The sequence below is a fragment of the Budorcas taxicolor genome, chromosome 2, assembly GCF_023091745.1.
Source record: "Budorcas taxicolor isolate Tak-1 chromosome 2, Takin1.1, whole genome shotgun sequence".
NCBI lineage: Eukaryota > Metazoa > Chordata > Mammalia > Artiodactyla > Bovidae > Budorcas > Budorcas taxicolor.
This window is the reverse complement of record NC_068911.1, coordinates 104,547,496-104,562,315: the sequence shown is the minus strand read 5'-3', so window position 1 is coordinate 104,562,315 and position 14,820 is coordinate 104,547,496. Positions and strand designations below refer to the sequence as shown.

The following is a 14,820-nucleotide window of genomic DNA, read 5'->3' as shown; positions in this document are numbered from 1 at the left end:
ATCCTTCAAAGGAATAATTCTCCAAGGTTGCCCTTTCCAGTCATGCATACTTTTGAGCTCCTCCTCCATATATCTGCTAGGACTATCTCTGCTAGGACTACCAAATTCTGACCTGTATTTTGTGTTTTGAAATTTGATGAACTAACTTTTTCTGGAAAAGATTTTTCTGTGGTTCATCTAAGTCTTTAACTCCTCTGTATTTTCTCTCTCTTTTTTTTTAAATTGAAGTATAGTTGATTTAAAATGTTGTTTTAGTTTCAGGTGTATGGCAACACACACACATATGTATATATATTTTTTCAGATTATTGTCCATTATAGGTTATTACAAAGTATTGTGTATTAATTACAATATTACAAGCTATTACAGTATTATAAACTATTGGGTATAGTTCCCTGTGCTATGCAATCGGTCCTTGTCATCTATTGTATCTGTAGTTAGTGTATGTCTGTTCACCCCAAACTCCTAATTTTTCCCTCCCCCAACCCTTTCTGGAGAAGGCAATGGCACCCCACTCCAGTACTCTTGCTGGGAAAATCCCACGGACAGAGGAGCCTGGTAGGCTGCAGTCCATGGGGTCGCTAAGAGTCGGACATGACTGAGCGACTTCACTTTCACTTTTCGCTTTCATGCATTGGAGAAGGAAATGGCAACCCACTCCAGTATTCTTGCCTGGAGAATCCCAGGGATGGGGAGCCTGGTGGGCTGCCTTCTGTGGGATCGCACAGAGTCGGACACGGCTGAAGCAGCTTAGCAGTAGCAACCCTTTCCTCTCTGATAAACTTCCCAGGTGGTGCTAGTGGTAAAGAATCTGCCTGCCAGTGTAGGAGATGTAAGAGATGTGAGTTCAATCCCTGGGTCAGGAAGATCCCCTGGAGGAGGGTGTGGCAAGCCAGTCCAGTAGTCTTACCTGGAGAATCCCATGAACAGAGAAGCCTGGTGGGCTACATTCCATAGAGTTACAAGGAGTTGGACAGGACTGAAGTGACTTAGCCCACATACATGCAACCATAAGTTGTTTTCTATGTATGTGGATCTTTTTCTGTTTTGTATATAAATTCAATGGTATCATTTTTTAAGATTCCATATATAAACAATGTTAGTTGTCTTTATCTGTCTAGCTTACTTCACTTAGTATGATAATCTCTGTAATCATTATTATGGGATCTTTTAGAAGACCTGTCCTCTACTTTCTGCACCCAGTAAATTGCATCTGAAGGGGGTCAATGGATAATCTGTTAGAATAGTGTCTGTTTACTTGTGATTTGAAGGTAAAGGTGTTTGTGTGTATGTTTGTGTATTTTTATGTGTGTGTGTTCTCTTTATCCAGTAATGGTGAACACAACAGTAATATGTGGTTTGTTTCATTCTTACTATTTTTTTGGGGGATAACGGTGGTAGGAGAAATTCAGAATTAGGTAACTACCATTGTTCTCCAAACCTGAAGTCAAGATAGACTTTTTTTTTTAAAATACAAATTTCGGGTCTTATACATTTATTTGAATCTCTAACAAGAGCTCAAACACGGATCAACTGTAAATATAATTTTGGGTTAAAAGCCAGAGAAATTTAATTTTAGTCTTGGCCATTCTGTATTCTTGCTGTGTGCCCATTAGAAAATCACAACATTTTTGGGGCATGAGTGTCCTTTTCCATAAATTGAAAGTAGAAGCTAAGACCTTCAAATGATTACTGATATTGCTTTCATCCCTAAGCATTCACAAATATATGCCAACATATCATTCTTAGTACTCTAAGAAATTTGGAGAAGATAAAATCCATTTTATTCTGAGACTTATACTGCACTTTAAATTCTGTTGAATAATGTTTTCTGGTAACAGGAAATGAGCACAATACTAAAAACATTCCCTTTTGATATAATATCACTCTCAAGGATATTTCTTCTCAAGAATGTAATATCTCAGTCTGTGTTCTGATCTCTTTATCTATAGAAAAATCTCTCTATCCCACAGAAGCAACTGAACAGTGTATTTAAAATAGAATTTCGTGCTGCTATTTTAGCTCTAGTGCATGATTCTAGTTTTATTATCTATTGAATACTTTAAAATGATATAAATCAGAGTAAGAAATTAAGAGGCATTTTAAGAGCTCAGCTTTACTATATGGAGGATTAGAAGAAAACAACTTATATATCTCAATCAGAGGCTCCCATTAGTAATAAATTCTAGCCCAACATAAATGCCTTTTGTCATATAAGACATAAATTATCTCAGGTTACTGTGACCAGGAAGGGCATTTAGAAAAGGAAACTCATAATCTTCCAGTTAAAACTTCTCAGGAATTCTTAATTATTTTCATGATAAGTTAAAACTATTTCTTAAATTTTCAAAGTTGGTTTCCAGACAAAATTTAAAAAACTCAACTTTTTCAATTGTATTTACTCATTGAATCATATAGGTAGTAGGCAACTTACTTTTAGTCTAGTTTCTGAAGTGGCCAGGGTTTTCACATACACTTGATATGTGCATGTTTTTCTTCTTCAGGTTATTATTCTTATTTTCTGAGCTATTCCTATTAGTTTGACTGATGGGAGAAAAATGCAACCAATTTGGAGTCAAAAATCATTAAAAATAAATAGCATATATTCTATCTGGTTTCCCAAATCTATTCTCTCTTAAGCCTATCTGGATTCTGGTTCTTCTCTCTCCATTTTACCATTCACATTTTATTCCCTGGTGTTATTTTCACAATGTGATCTTGAAATCATTCTCTATGTTAGAATTTGTAAGCCCTAGAAGCAACTGTTCTCTGCTTATTATGCTATAATTTGGGTAGCTGCTACCATATGGATAGCAGTATTTTTGCTAAATAATTGGAATATCTGTACATTTGAACAGCACCCAGTTTTATTAGGCTTGCTAAAGTACTTTCTTAGTTAGTTGCAATTGTACTTCTGTAAAAATAACCTTTTAACTGTAAAGTGTATTTTGTAAGTACTAAAGGCTATAAACAAATATTACATAATTTAGAACAAGCATAATGAAAATGAAAATTCTTTCACAATTCAATATTTCACTCATCCATTTTTAATTACTTCTAGCCAGTGTTTTTCCACATGTAGGGAAGATTTAGCTCTGTGGGAATATGTTGATTTATTGACGAGATAATAACGTGGCTTTTGCAAAGCGTTGTGTCAAAGGACTTTTTCAGTTTTTGGTTAAATATGGCAAACCGAACATAACCATTTATTACTGCTGTATTCTGGAACCCCACTTAAATAACAGTAAAGGAATTACAAAGGCATGAACTCTCAAGGAGAAATATAATAGAAAATGATATAATAGTTTAAATGAAATGTCAGCAAATAAGGGAAGCTGGAAAGTAGATGGATGCGTGGTGGCTTACCTAGCAGGGTGGAAAAAGCTGAATGCTCCCCCTTCAGCTGGACGAGCTGCCAAAAGCAGACCAGCTTACATGACACAGCTGTATCAGGCACAAAGCGATTTTCCTGTCACATTTTTGCCTCTTCCATCACACACAGAAAAATATTTCACCATCCTCTTTGCAGTTATACAGGAGCCATTTGACTGAGCTCTGGCCAATGCAATGTGGGCAGGAGTAACTTAAGCCATTTACAGGTCAAAATCATAAATCACTTTGGGCTATCCTCTTGCTCTCTCTACCTTTCTACCTAAAAGTGAACTTGGAAGCCACATATTCTAGATGGTGAATTTATAAGATGAATACAGGGGCTTCCCTGGGTCCAGTGGCTAAGACTCCATGCTCCCAGTGCAGGGGGCCTGGGTTCAATCCCTGATCAGGGAACTAGATTCCACAAGCTGCAGCTAAGAGTTTGCATGCCACAACTAAAGTCTGAAGACCCAGGGTGCCACAACTGAAGAATCCACATGCTGCAATGAAGATGCAAGATCCTGCCTGCCACAGCGAAGACGTGGCAGAGCCAAATTAGAGAGAGAGAGAGGGAGAAGGGTATGAACTGAGTTCTTAAGTCTTTAGGTAGAAGAGAGTCTTCTAGAAAGGCTGATAAACTGCATCAAAGACCAAAGTGTTTGTAAAGGGAAAATGAACATTTATTTTGTTAAGTCATAGAGATTCCAGGGTTTATTTGTTACCAGAATATAGCCTATTCTACTCTGACCAATATAAGATTCTTAGAAGGTTTAAGAATTATAGGCAGTAGTAAGCAACTCTGATAACAGAGATGTTCAGTATGCCTAAAAAGTATTCCCTTCTCTGCAGAACATAGTCTTAAGTATGAAACATTGTCCTCTGAACATGCAGGTTAAGTGAAAACCCATCCATAGTGTGTGAGTATTCTGACAGCTCTTTCTCTAATCAGTTTTCATAAAGATGATGACTGGCTGTATACACACAGTGCAAGAGATAGCAGAATTCTTATCTTAGGGAAAATGTGAGCCACAGAGTAAAGACTGATGGAGACCAACATTTGATGGTCTCCAATAAAGTACTCTGAGTTCTGCATAATCAGCCAACAGATATGTTTCAGTGAGCCTCACCTGTGATCAAAGAGCTTCCCATCTGTGCTTATGATACTTCATTTTACTTCATAAGAGTAAAGGATCATTAAAGTTAAAAAAAGTTATATATAATATTGTCAAAGATATTAAATATTTCACTCATGAAATAAAAGTAAAATAATATTAAAATAAATTAGGAAATAAGAAAAAAATGTTTGACATTAGAATTTGATTGTATGTTTAATTTAATTAAAAATGTTAAAGATAATTGAGGAAATCTCTTTGAAAGAAAAACAATACTGAAAATAGGGAAAAACAGAATTATATAGGTTAAACAAGGACAAATGAGTTTAGTGTTGATGTTTCCAAAATAGGAGGTCCTTCCTATAAAATGCCACATATGAAAATATATATCAAATTGAGTGATGACCTAAATAGGAAATCCAAAATATAAAAGTTCTCTAGAAGGAAAAATATGAGAGTGTAACTTATGACATTGGGATAGGAGAAAAAAAGTTTTGTACATGGTGAAAAAAAAAAGGCACAAACTATAAAGGGAAAGACTGAAAAACAAACTACTGCATACCACAGAAAAACACTATATACAAATTAAAAATAATATTATGAGAAAAGTTATTTGTAGCATAAAGAAGAAACAACAGGTTACTATGTAGAATTTGTATTTCTCTCTCTGTATTTACTTTTATCACCTATAATGTGTGTAAGTTTTCATCTTAAATAAGAAAAAGTCATCCCACTGGAAAGATGTATTAGTTTCCTATAGATTCTATAACAAATTGCAACAAACTAAGCGGCTTAAAACAATGTAAGTGTACTAACATATAGTTTTGGAGGTCAGAAGCCTTAAGGTTAAGAAATCTTGGAATGAAGATATTATTCTGTTTTTCTCTGGAGGTTCTAGGGGAGAATCTATTTTCTTGCATTTTTCCTGTTCCTAGAGGCTACTCACTTTCCTTGGGTCATGGCCTTATGTTATCCCAACCTCCGATTCTTCTGGGCTTCCCAGGTGGTGCTAGTGGTAAAGAACCCACCTGCCAATGAAGGAGGACATGAGGGACGTGGGTTCTGATTCTATTATCACATCTGCTTCTCTGTCTCTGGCCCCTTTGCCTTCCTTTGGACTCTTTTATAGTTACATTGGGCCCATCTGAATAATCCAGGATCATCTCTTCCTCTCAATATCTTTAACAGTTGTATCTGCAAAGTTTCTGTTGGCAGGTAAGGTTCACAGCTTAGACGTGTTCACAGCTTTCAGGAATTAGGATATGGACATCTTTGGGGGACCACTAGTCTACCTGTCACAATGCACAAATAATATGAATGGTAAATTCATAGGATAGAAATCTGAGTAGTCACTAATGATTCAAGAAAAATATAAATACAGCTCAGTGGCAACCTGGAAAAAACAAATACAATTACTCAACATTTGGAAAAAAAATAAGTCTAATAATACCAAGAATTTTTAGCATGTAGGAAAGGAAAAATATCACAATACCTATTATATTGCTTTACATGAATATTTATGGCCCAACTTCAGGCAAAAATACTAGGGAATTTGCTCACAGATGTATAGCAACATAGAGACATGCAAAGGGAAGTTTAAAACATAATCCTATGGAATCAAAAGAAATTAAGCACAACCAAAAGGTATGCTAATAAAAACATGAATAAATATATTGTTCTGTATTCTTGTTGGAATATTGCTCACTAATAAAAATGAATGTGCCATATCTGCATTTTTCAAATGGATGTAGAAGTCATAATATCAAATGAGAAAAATTATTTCCAGAGTAATATGAATAATAAAGGAATATTTAAGTAAAAATTTTGAAAACATACCAGACAATAAATGTTATTTCTGAACATATACCTACTTAAAATATAAAAATGTGTAGAGAAGAATAGAAATCAATTTCAAGGTAGTGGCTGTGTATGAAGAAGAGAGATGGAACTAAGATTGTAAAAGACATAGGTTATTTACCTGAATTTATAATTTTTAAACGTTTATTTAATGAAATCTGTAGCTAGATGTTAGCTTTTGCTAGCAGAATATGAGAGTGTTTGTTATATTACTCAGCTTTTCTGAATGTTTCTTTAATATTATCTTAAAGTAGTAATTGAAGCGTAAATGAAATGAGGGTAATTTTCTGTTGGTTTTTATAAGTGTTTCTGTCCTTATTTTGTAAGTAAAGAGATTTCCTTACATTTCCAGAGGAAGTAGTATTAAGTAAAGTAATTTTTGGTTTCAAAGGTTTCCTTTACAGTTGAATACTTGTGAAGTAATTTGCAAATGACAACACACTCTATAAATGTCAAGGAGGTTTAATTACCTTGGCTTTTCTGCCTTTTTCTTAAAGCTACATTAGCAGTATATGTCTGTTTTATGAAAAAGGCATGTCACCTTCTGTGAAAGAATTGAGTCTTATTTGCGTATAGACAGTAGTCTTTGTTTGGGGCTTTAGTTTATAAGGTGACTCTACTTGGGCTGAAAGATATTAATACTATAACTCTGGACAGGGTAAGCAGATCACATTTTATTATTCTTTTTCCCATAGATAATGAATCTAAGTAGCCTTGAGACTAAGGTTATGCAAATGTATTTTGATACAGAATTCAGGATTCAGGTAATTCTGATAGACCATTTAGTGCTTAATCCACTATTTCAGAAAAAGAAATAATCTCATTGATTATGTTACACCAGGGCTCTATGTGGTACCTTTTATGATTACTCTTTTTAATAAAGGAGGTAAGTTGGTAAAAATAATATTAAATATTGCTATTAAATTATAACATTAAAATAGTAAATATGTAATCATTAAAACATATGCCCTTCCTAATTCCAAGAATTAGAAGCTGTTTTCAGAATTACAATACCCCTTGATTAATTCATCCAGCTCCATGCAAATGCTTGTACTGTTGGAGTCTTACCCTTTCTTCCGGTCCAATAGCAAAAGTTAGTTCAGAGAAGATCAGAATGACAACTGGTAAATGGTAAGGACCAAACCACTACTTCTGTAGACAGAGAACTGTATAGTGTGGGATCTCCATTATGAAAAGAAGAAAATCAACTTTGGAAATTAAAACTCTATAAAAGTATGCACAAATTTAAAAACTTTATTAAATCAATTTCTTAGGGCTACCTTAACAAAATACCATAGACTGTAACTTAAACAACAGATACTTATTTGGTCACAATTCTGGAGGGTGGATCAGGTGTCAGCAGGACTGATTTCTTCTGAGACCTCTCTCCTTGGCTTGTAGAAGGTTGTCTTCTTTCCATGTCTTCTCATACTCTTCCCTCTGCTTGTGTCTGTGCCCTAATCTCTTCCTATAAGGACACCAGTTATACAGGATTAGGGCCTACCCTCATGACCACATTTTAACTTAATTACTGCTTTAAAGACTCTGTCTTCAAGTACAGTTACATTCTGAGGTATCGAAGGTTAGGACTTCAACATATGAATTTGTGTCAGGACATGACTCAGCCAATTATGATTTCTGAAAAATCAAAACCTAGAAACTTGTTAATCAACAGCTTTCTGTTTTGTCGTAAGTTTAAAAGAGGTGGTCATTCCCTCCATTCTCCCCATTGTACAATGATGGTACATTATGATTTAGGTGAGAAATTTTCAACAAAGATTCTTCCTATTTTCTCTCAATCCCAAGATCCCCAAATATCTAATTGAAGTAAGTAATGATAATGAGGTATACATTGTTTTTTTCATTTTGAAGGGGATCATATGATCTGAATAGACTTTTAAAAATATTGTACCAAAAGTTTACATCATTGTGAAATTTGAAAACCATACTAACTCTCTGTGGTTTCATGAAGGATGCATGCACGCATGCTTGCTAAGTTGCTTCAGTCGTGTCCGACTCTTTGCGACCCTATGGACTGTAGCCTGCCAGGCTCCTCTGTCCATGGGATTCTCCAGGCAAGAATACTGGAGGGGGGTGCCATGCCCTCCTCCAGGGAATCTTTCCCACCCAGAGATCGAACCCATGTCTCTTAGTTCTCCTGCAGTGGCGGGGGGTGGGAGGGTCCTTTACTACTAGTGCCACCTAGTGCCCTTCATGAAGGACATCTGTATTGAAATTTCACCATATTTTACTCATTGATCTGGCCTAATGTAAACATATATTATTCTTCCCTGCACCATCTTCTATAATCTATTTCTTTATTCAGTTCAGTTCAGTCACTCAATTGTGTCCGACTCTTTGTGATGCCATGAATCACAGCACAGCAGGCCTCCCTGTCCATCACCAACTCCCAGAGTTCACTCAGACTCATGTCCATCGAGTCAGTGATGCCATCCAGCCATCTCATCCTCTGTCGTCCCCTTCTCCTCCTGCCCCCAATCCTTCCCAGCATCAGACTCTTTTCCAATGAGTCAACTCTTTGCATGAGGTGGCCAAAGTACTGGAGTTTCAGCCTTGGCATCATTCCTTCCAAAGAAATCCCAGGGCTGATCTCCTTCAGAATGGTCTGGTTGGATCTCCTTGCAGTCCAAGGGACTCTCAAGAGTGTTCTCCAACACCACAGTTCAAAAGCATCAATTCTTCGGTGCTCAGCCTTCTTCACAGTCCAACTCTCACATCCATACATGACCACAGGAAAAACCATAGCCTTGACTAGACAGACCTTAGTCGGCAAAGTAATGTCTCTGCTTTTGAATATACTATCTAGGTTGGTCATAACTTCTCTTCCAAGGAGTGAGTGTCTTTTAATTTCATGGCTGCAGTCACCATCTGCAATGATTTTGGAGCCCCAAAAAATAAAGTCTGACACTGTTTCCACTGTTTCCCCATCTATTGGCTCCCTTAATTTTAATTATTTTTCCAAGTCAGAAATTTGGAAGCATTTTAATACTTATCTCTTTTTAAATATGTAGAAAGTAACTATTGCCAAACTCTGTCTGTAGCTGTTGTTCCACCAGGTTTCATAGGCCCAGTTTTGAAAGTTAGTGTTTGAACAGTGTTTGAACCCTTTCTTTGATTTATATTCCTGTCAAAATTATGCTTTTCTTTCATTCGAAGTAATGGATGTCTTTGACTGAAGAAGGGAAATGCAAAACAAAATGAAAAAGAAACAAATGTCAATTAATACTTGAATTATTATTATCTTCCTACATGAATCTGACTGCCTCCACTTAAAATTATTTAATACTCAATTAAATCCAAAATCCTTAGTCCATGACATGAAGCTTTTCCAGACATACTTTTTACATAACTACATTCCTAATATTTATCTACTTTTCTCTTTGAATTTTATGTGCCATAAATATGTCCATTTATGGCTTTTACTTTCTCCCATTGGTGTGCTTTTGAATATTTGACCACCAGTTCTGATGGTTGAAGGTTCAGAGTAGGGTAGGGGGGCTTGATTTGTAGCATTTGCTGATTTCTGTAGTGTAGCTACTCTGACCATGGCTAAGTGTAAGCTAGTCACATGAAATCAACTGGCTTGCAAAATTCTGAAAATTTTACACTTTGTCCTTGCTGAATAGTATATCCAGTTCTAGCATACCACTGGTTCCTATAACCACAAATTTTATCTAAAGGCTTCAAATATGCTACTTATTTGACTTAATTTTAAGTCTTCTTTCTGTGCCTGAGAAGTTCTCATTAATTTTTTAAAGTGTGTTTCAGATGTCCATCTATTTTAGAATTGCCCCCCTATCCTTACCTCCAGCTTTCCTGTGTGGTCTATCACTGTCTCATTAGTTTTTCTCTTCATCATTGTAAATGATTTTATGTTGAGTTCACCACATTATCATATCTTGTTATTTATTTATCTGTTTTCCAATTACATTGTAAGCATTTGAAAGCACTTCAGTTTTGCAGATGAGGAAATTGATGCTCAGAGCTTAACAATGTGGGGAAACATAATGCCACATTTGTTTATTTTTAATAGACCAGTATGTAAAAGAATGGACAGATTAATACTCAAAAGCTTACATTTACTTTTCTGTGACCTTTCACAAATGGTTTAGCCTTCCTGACCTTAAGTTTTCTCATCTACAAATGGGTGTAATAATAGGTAAACTCATGAGACTGTTGTAAGAAAATGCCTGTGAAGCACAGTGCAGTATTTGACACTGAGGAACCGCTGAACAAAGAGTAACTGTAGGCTGTGTCAGAAAGTGCAAGCACATGAGAAGATCTCCATTATTTCGGAGGATGCTTTGAACAAGGTACAAGATAGACTCAACTTACTTATGTGTCTTGTGAGAGTGAAACATTGTAGCTTCACGGTTTCAGGTGAAATCGAGTGTTCACTCTTAATGTAAGACCTTCAATAGGTTTATCATGATGCCTCTAACATTAAAAAAAAATTTTTCCTCTTACTTTAGAGCTTATCTTGAAAACTTGAAAAACCCAGGTTTCAGGTTTGTTTGTTTGCTTTTAATCCAGTCTAGGTACTTCATAATGTGATTGCACTCATTTAGCCCATGGCCTCCTGTTTTCTGTTTCTGTTCCTTCAGCCTTTGCATGCAAGATTCCTTCCCTTTGACTGTCCAGTCCTGCATCATGCCGAAAGACTGTGAAACCACTGAGTGGTCTTCCTGGAGCCCCTGCTCTAAGACCTGTCATTCAGGGAGTCTCTCACCAGGATTTAGGAGCAGGAGCCGCGATGTGAAGCACGTTGCTCTTGGAGGTGGGAAGGACTGCCCCGAACTTCTCGAGAAAGAAGCCTGCATTGTCGAAGGAGAGCTTCTGCACTTATGTCCCAGGTATTGTGTTCTTTGGCATGAGTGTTCAGTTGTTCTATATAATCTGATTTTATGTGATATAGACATGTTACCAGTCACTATAGCTGTGCCTCATACTTGTCGAGTCTTTACTCAGTGCAAAGTCTCATATTAGGCAGTAGAATGCAGTGGGGTAAGGGCATAGGCTGCGTTGATTCCCTGGCCTCCAATCCTACTTCTGAGACTTTCCAGTTATGTGCATTTTGGCAAATGAGTTAAATCTAGTGCCTCAGTTTACTCTTCTACTAGCCATATTCACTTCATCCAGCACCTGCCACAGCATAAATATTTAATAGCCATTAGTTATCATTACCTGATGTGCCAGACCTAATTTTTCTGATAACCTAAGAAGTCATTCAGCAGTGTCTTCATTTTGTAAATAAGGCCACTGATGCTCAGAGAGATTAAGCAATTTCTGAGGTTACATAGTTAATGAATGACAGCCCCCTGATTCTAATGACACTCTTTCTCTGAAATTCACTGCCACCCTGGGGCACTGTTTCTATTTCAGGTCCCTAGGGAAATGGAAAATGATTCTAGTTGGTGGTGGGGAGGAACACACTTAAATAACAACAACAAAATTAACATTGTCTGACATTCTTATTTGTCTAAGATTTGAGCTGTGGCCTCTGCCTCAGGAAGGCATAAAGACTATGTGTTAACTTTTTGTTTCTAGTTTGACACTGGTGATTAAAATTCATCATGAACAAGGAAAATAGAAACAAAAATCTCTTAGGGATCAAAAATGTCCATTTCTGCTTTCCCAGAATTCATGAGCACTTCGTATGTATCAAGAAATTTAATTCACCATCCTTCTCCTTAGTAGGAAAATGTCCTCTCTTGGAATGTCACTTGGTTTTACCCTTCTACCATCTTTGCTGTAGGAGATGTTTTCCTTTATTCAGTAAATATACTCTTAAACTCTTGCCATGTGCCAAGCACTACATTAAATGTTTGGGATACCTCAGAAAATAGATTGGACAAAGTTTCCTTCCTCTTGTGAGATCTAAATTTTAGTGAAGGTAAACTAAATAAATGTAATAAATGAAATAAACTATATATTTTGTGTATGAAATATAGAAAAAAATGAATCATTAGAACAGGGCAAAGATAGAGACTCCTGGAATGCTGTAATGGGGGCCAACTCAGGTTATAGAATTAGAGTGTCATTAGAGAAACTTCATTTGAATGAGCAGAATCAGGGACTGGGGTTTGAAGGAGGACTTGAAGCAAGTGAGGAAATTAGTGTTTCAGTTAATAAGAGGAAGAATATGTAATCCAAGAAGAGATGAGCTAGAGATGTGCTTACTTCCTACTTCCTCCAATAATACCGTTCACAGTGGTTTTTAGTTGTGTAGTTCAGGGGCTATTCTTTTTACTAGCTGCTGCCGCTGCTGCTAAATTGCTTCAGTCATGTCCGACTCTGTGCGACCCCATAGACGGCAGCCCACCAGGCTCCGCCGTCCCTGGGATTCTCCAGGCAAGAACACTGAAGTGGGTTGCCATTTCCTTCTCCAATGCATGAAAGTGAAAAGTGAAAGGGAAGTCGTGTCTGACTCCTAGCGACCCCATGGACTGCAGCCTACCAGGCTCCTCCGCCCTTCACTAGCTAGACTCCACTTATCAACATTTTCACTTGAACACTGTGAGTGCCAGTCCCTAAGGCATGATTCCATGAAAGCAACTGTGACCAGGAAGAGCCCCTGCTAGAAGAGTGCCCAGACACTGGATACTTTGGAGATTCCTCGAGGCATTGAGCATAAGTTAACCTGAAAGGCTGAGGCCAGCCTGTGTTAAGCTGACTTGGGAAACTTTAGAACTACGATTGCTACTTGAACAACCGGGGTTTGAAATGTGCAGGTCCTCTTAGACACAGACTTTTTCAATACTAAATAATACAGCACTGCACAAGCTGAGGTTGGTTGATTTCATGGATAGAGAACCTTGGATACAAAGGGTAGACTAGCAGACCCAATTTTTTGACTATGTGGAATATCATCACCTCTTATAGTTGTTCAAGAGTCAACTATATAAGGGAGTTAGCAGTGTAGCTTTAGGATCTTTGTGAGAGAAAGAGCTTAAGGCTGCTTTCGCAGAGTCGTACACAACTGAGCAACTAACACACACACTCATGTACATACACATATAGCCTTAAGTTTGTTTTCAAAAGGATGCTGTTTTCCCATCTATTTGCCATGAAGTGATGGGAACAGAGGCCATGGCCTTCATTTTTTGAATGTAGAGTTTTAAGCCAGCTTTTTCACTCTCCTCTTTCACTTTCATCAAGAGGCTCTTTAGCTTTTCTTCACTTTCTGCCATAAGAGTGATGCCATCTGCATATCTGAGGTTATTGATATTCCTCCCAGCAATCTTGATTCCAGCTTGTGCTTCATTCAGCCCAGCATTTTGCATGATGTACTCTGCATATAAGTTAAATAAGCAGGGTGACAATATACACCCTTGATGTACTCCTTTCCCAATTTTGAACCTCTGGTTACTGGATAGCATAAGAAAAGGCAGAGGACACAGACAGCTGGGACCTGACATGATGTTACAACAGCTATGACTCCAGACCCTCTGTACTTAAGCAGAGAGCCTGTTCTGGCTGAACACACAGTAACAGACAAGAATACTGAAAAATGTCAGCATCTTGGAATTGACACCTTGGATGACCTACCAGCAACTTCCACAATCTCCCCAGGAGACAACAGCTTTCACACTGAAATGACTGTTGTATTTCTTAAATGTTAATTTAACATTTGAAATTTAATATAAGACAGTGATTTTAAAAGGTAACAGTGACCAATATAGAGTAAAACTTTTAAGAAGATCTCTAGGCAGACACTGTATGGCTGATATTTTACATAGAGTGTGTGAATTACTGCCCAGAAAAAACAATTTCCTAAACATTGCTTCAACACTCTGGTCTGACACTGAAAAATATGAGGCCTTATAAACTGTCTTTCCTTACCTCTAGTATGTGTTAATTTATCTCTGTTTTGGGTGAACTAGAGATTCTTTGCAAAAGGTCTGTCTGTGCAGACTTTGAGAGGTCTATGTAGGTCTTCTACACACTTTGATGTGCTTTTAAAACAACCTGCTGTGGTTAGGCTGTTCCTTCCTATTTTCTCTTTAAGGTATTGAACCTGATTTTATGTTTTCTAGATAAAGTAATTTTTCCTGAGAAAACTCTGAGGATCAATTGATAACTTTTTTTTTTTTAGATGAGTATTAAAGCCAAGTAATGGTGCCAAGAGAAGGGATGGTGGATAAAAGTTGGCTTAGTATTTGGGCTTCCTTTGCCCATTGAATGAAGTGAGTGTTAGAGGAGGGATGTTGTGTCTTAAAGAGATGTTTGTTAAACATCTGCTTAGCCTTCACTGTGCTGATTAGTGGAGGACTCAGGAAATTTCAGTCTGTCATAGTTTATTCATTTTAAGATTCTTGTATAATACCCTCATTAAAAACTAGCATGTCTTCAAACCGTATAACTATGTTCTTTAAAAGTGTTTAATAGTTGGTAATGTTCCCATAACTCATCCCAAACATATGGATTTTTTGTTAGGTTTTTTTTTTTTTTTTCTGCC

The 14,820-nt window shown here is 36.9% G+C and overlaps 1 protein-coding gene across 1 annotated transcript in view; it reads left to right on the top strand.

The window, feature by feature from the left end:
* Positions 1-14,820, top strand: part of THSD7B (thrombospondin type 1 domain containing 7B) — an 899,070-nt gene that overhangs the window by 226,336 nt on the left and 657,914 nt on the right. The window contains exon 3 of the mRNA XM_052635756.1: positions 10,967-11,215. Within this exon, the coding sequence (XP_052491716.1) occupies positions 10,967-11,215 (249 nt within the window). The remainder of the gene's footprint in view (positions 1-10,966; positions 11,216-14,820) is intronic.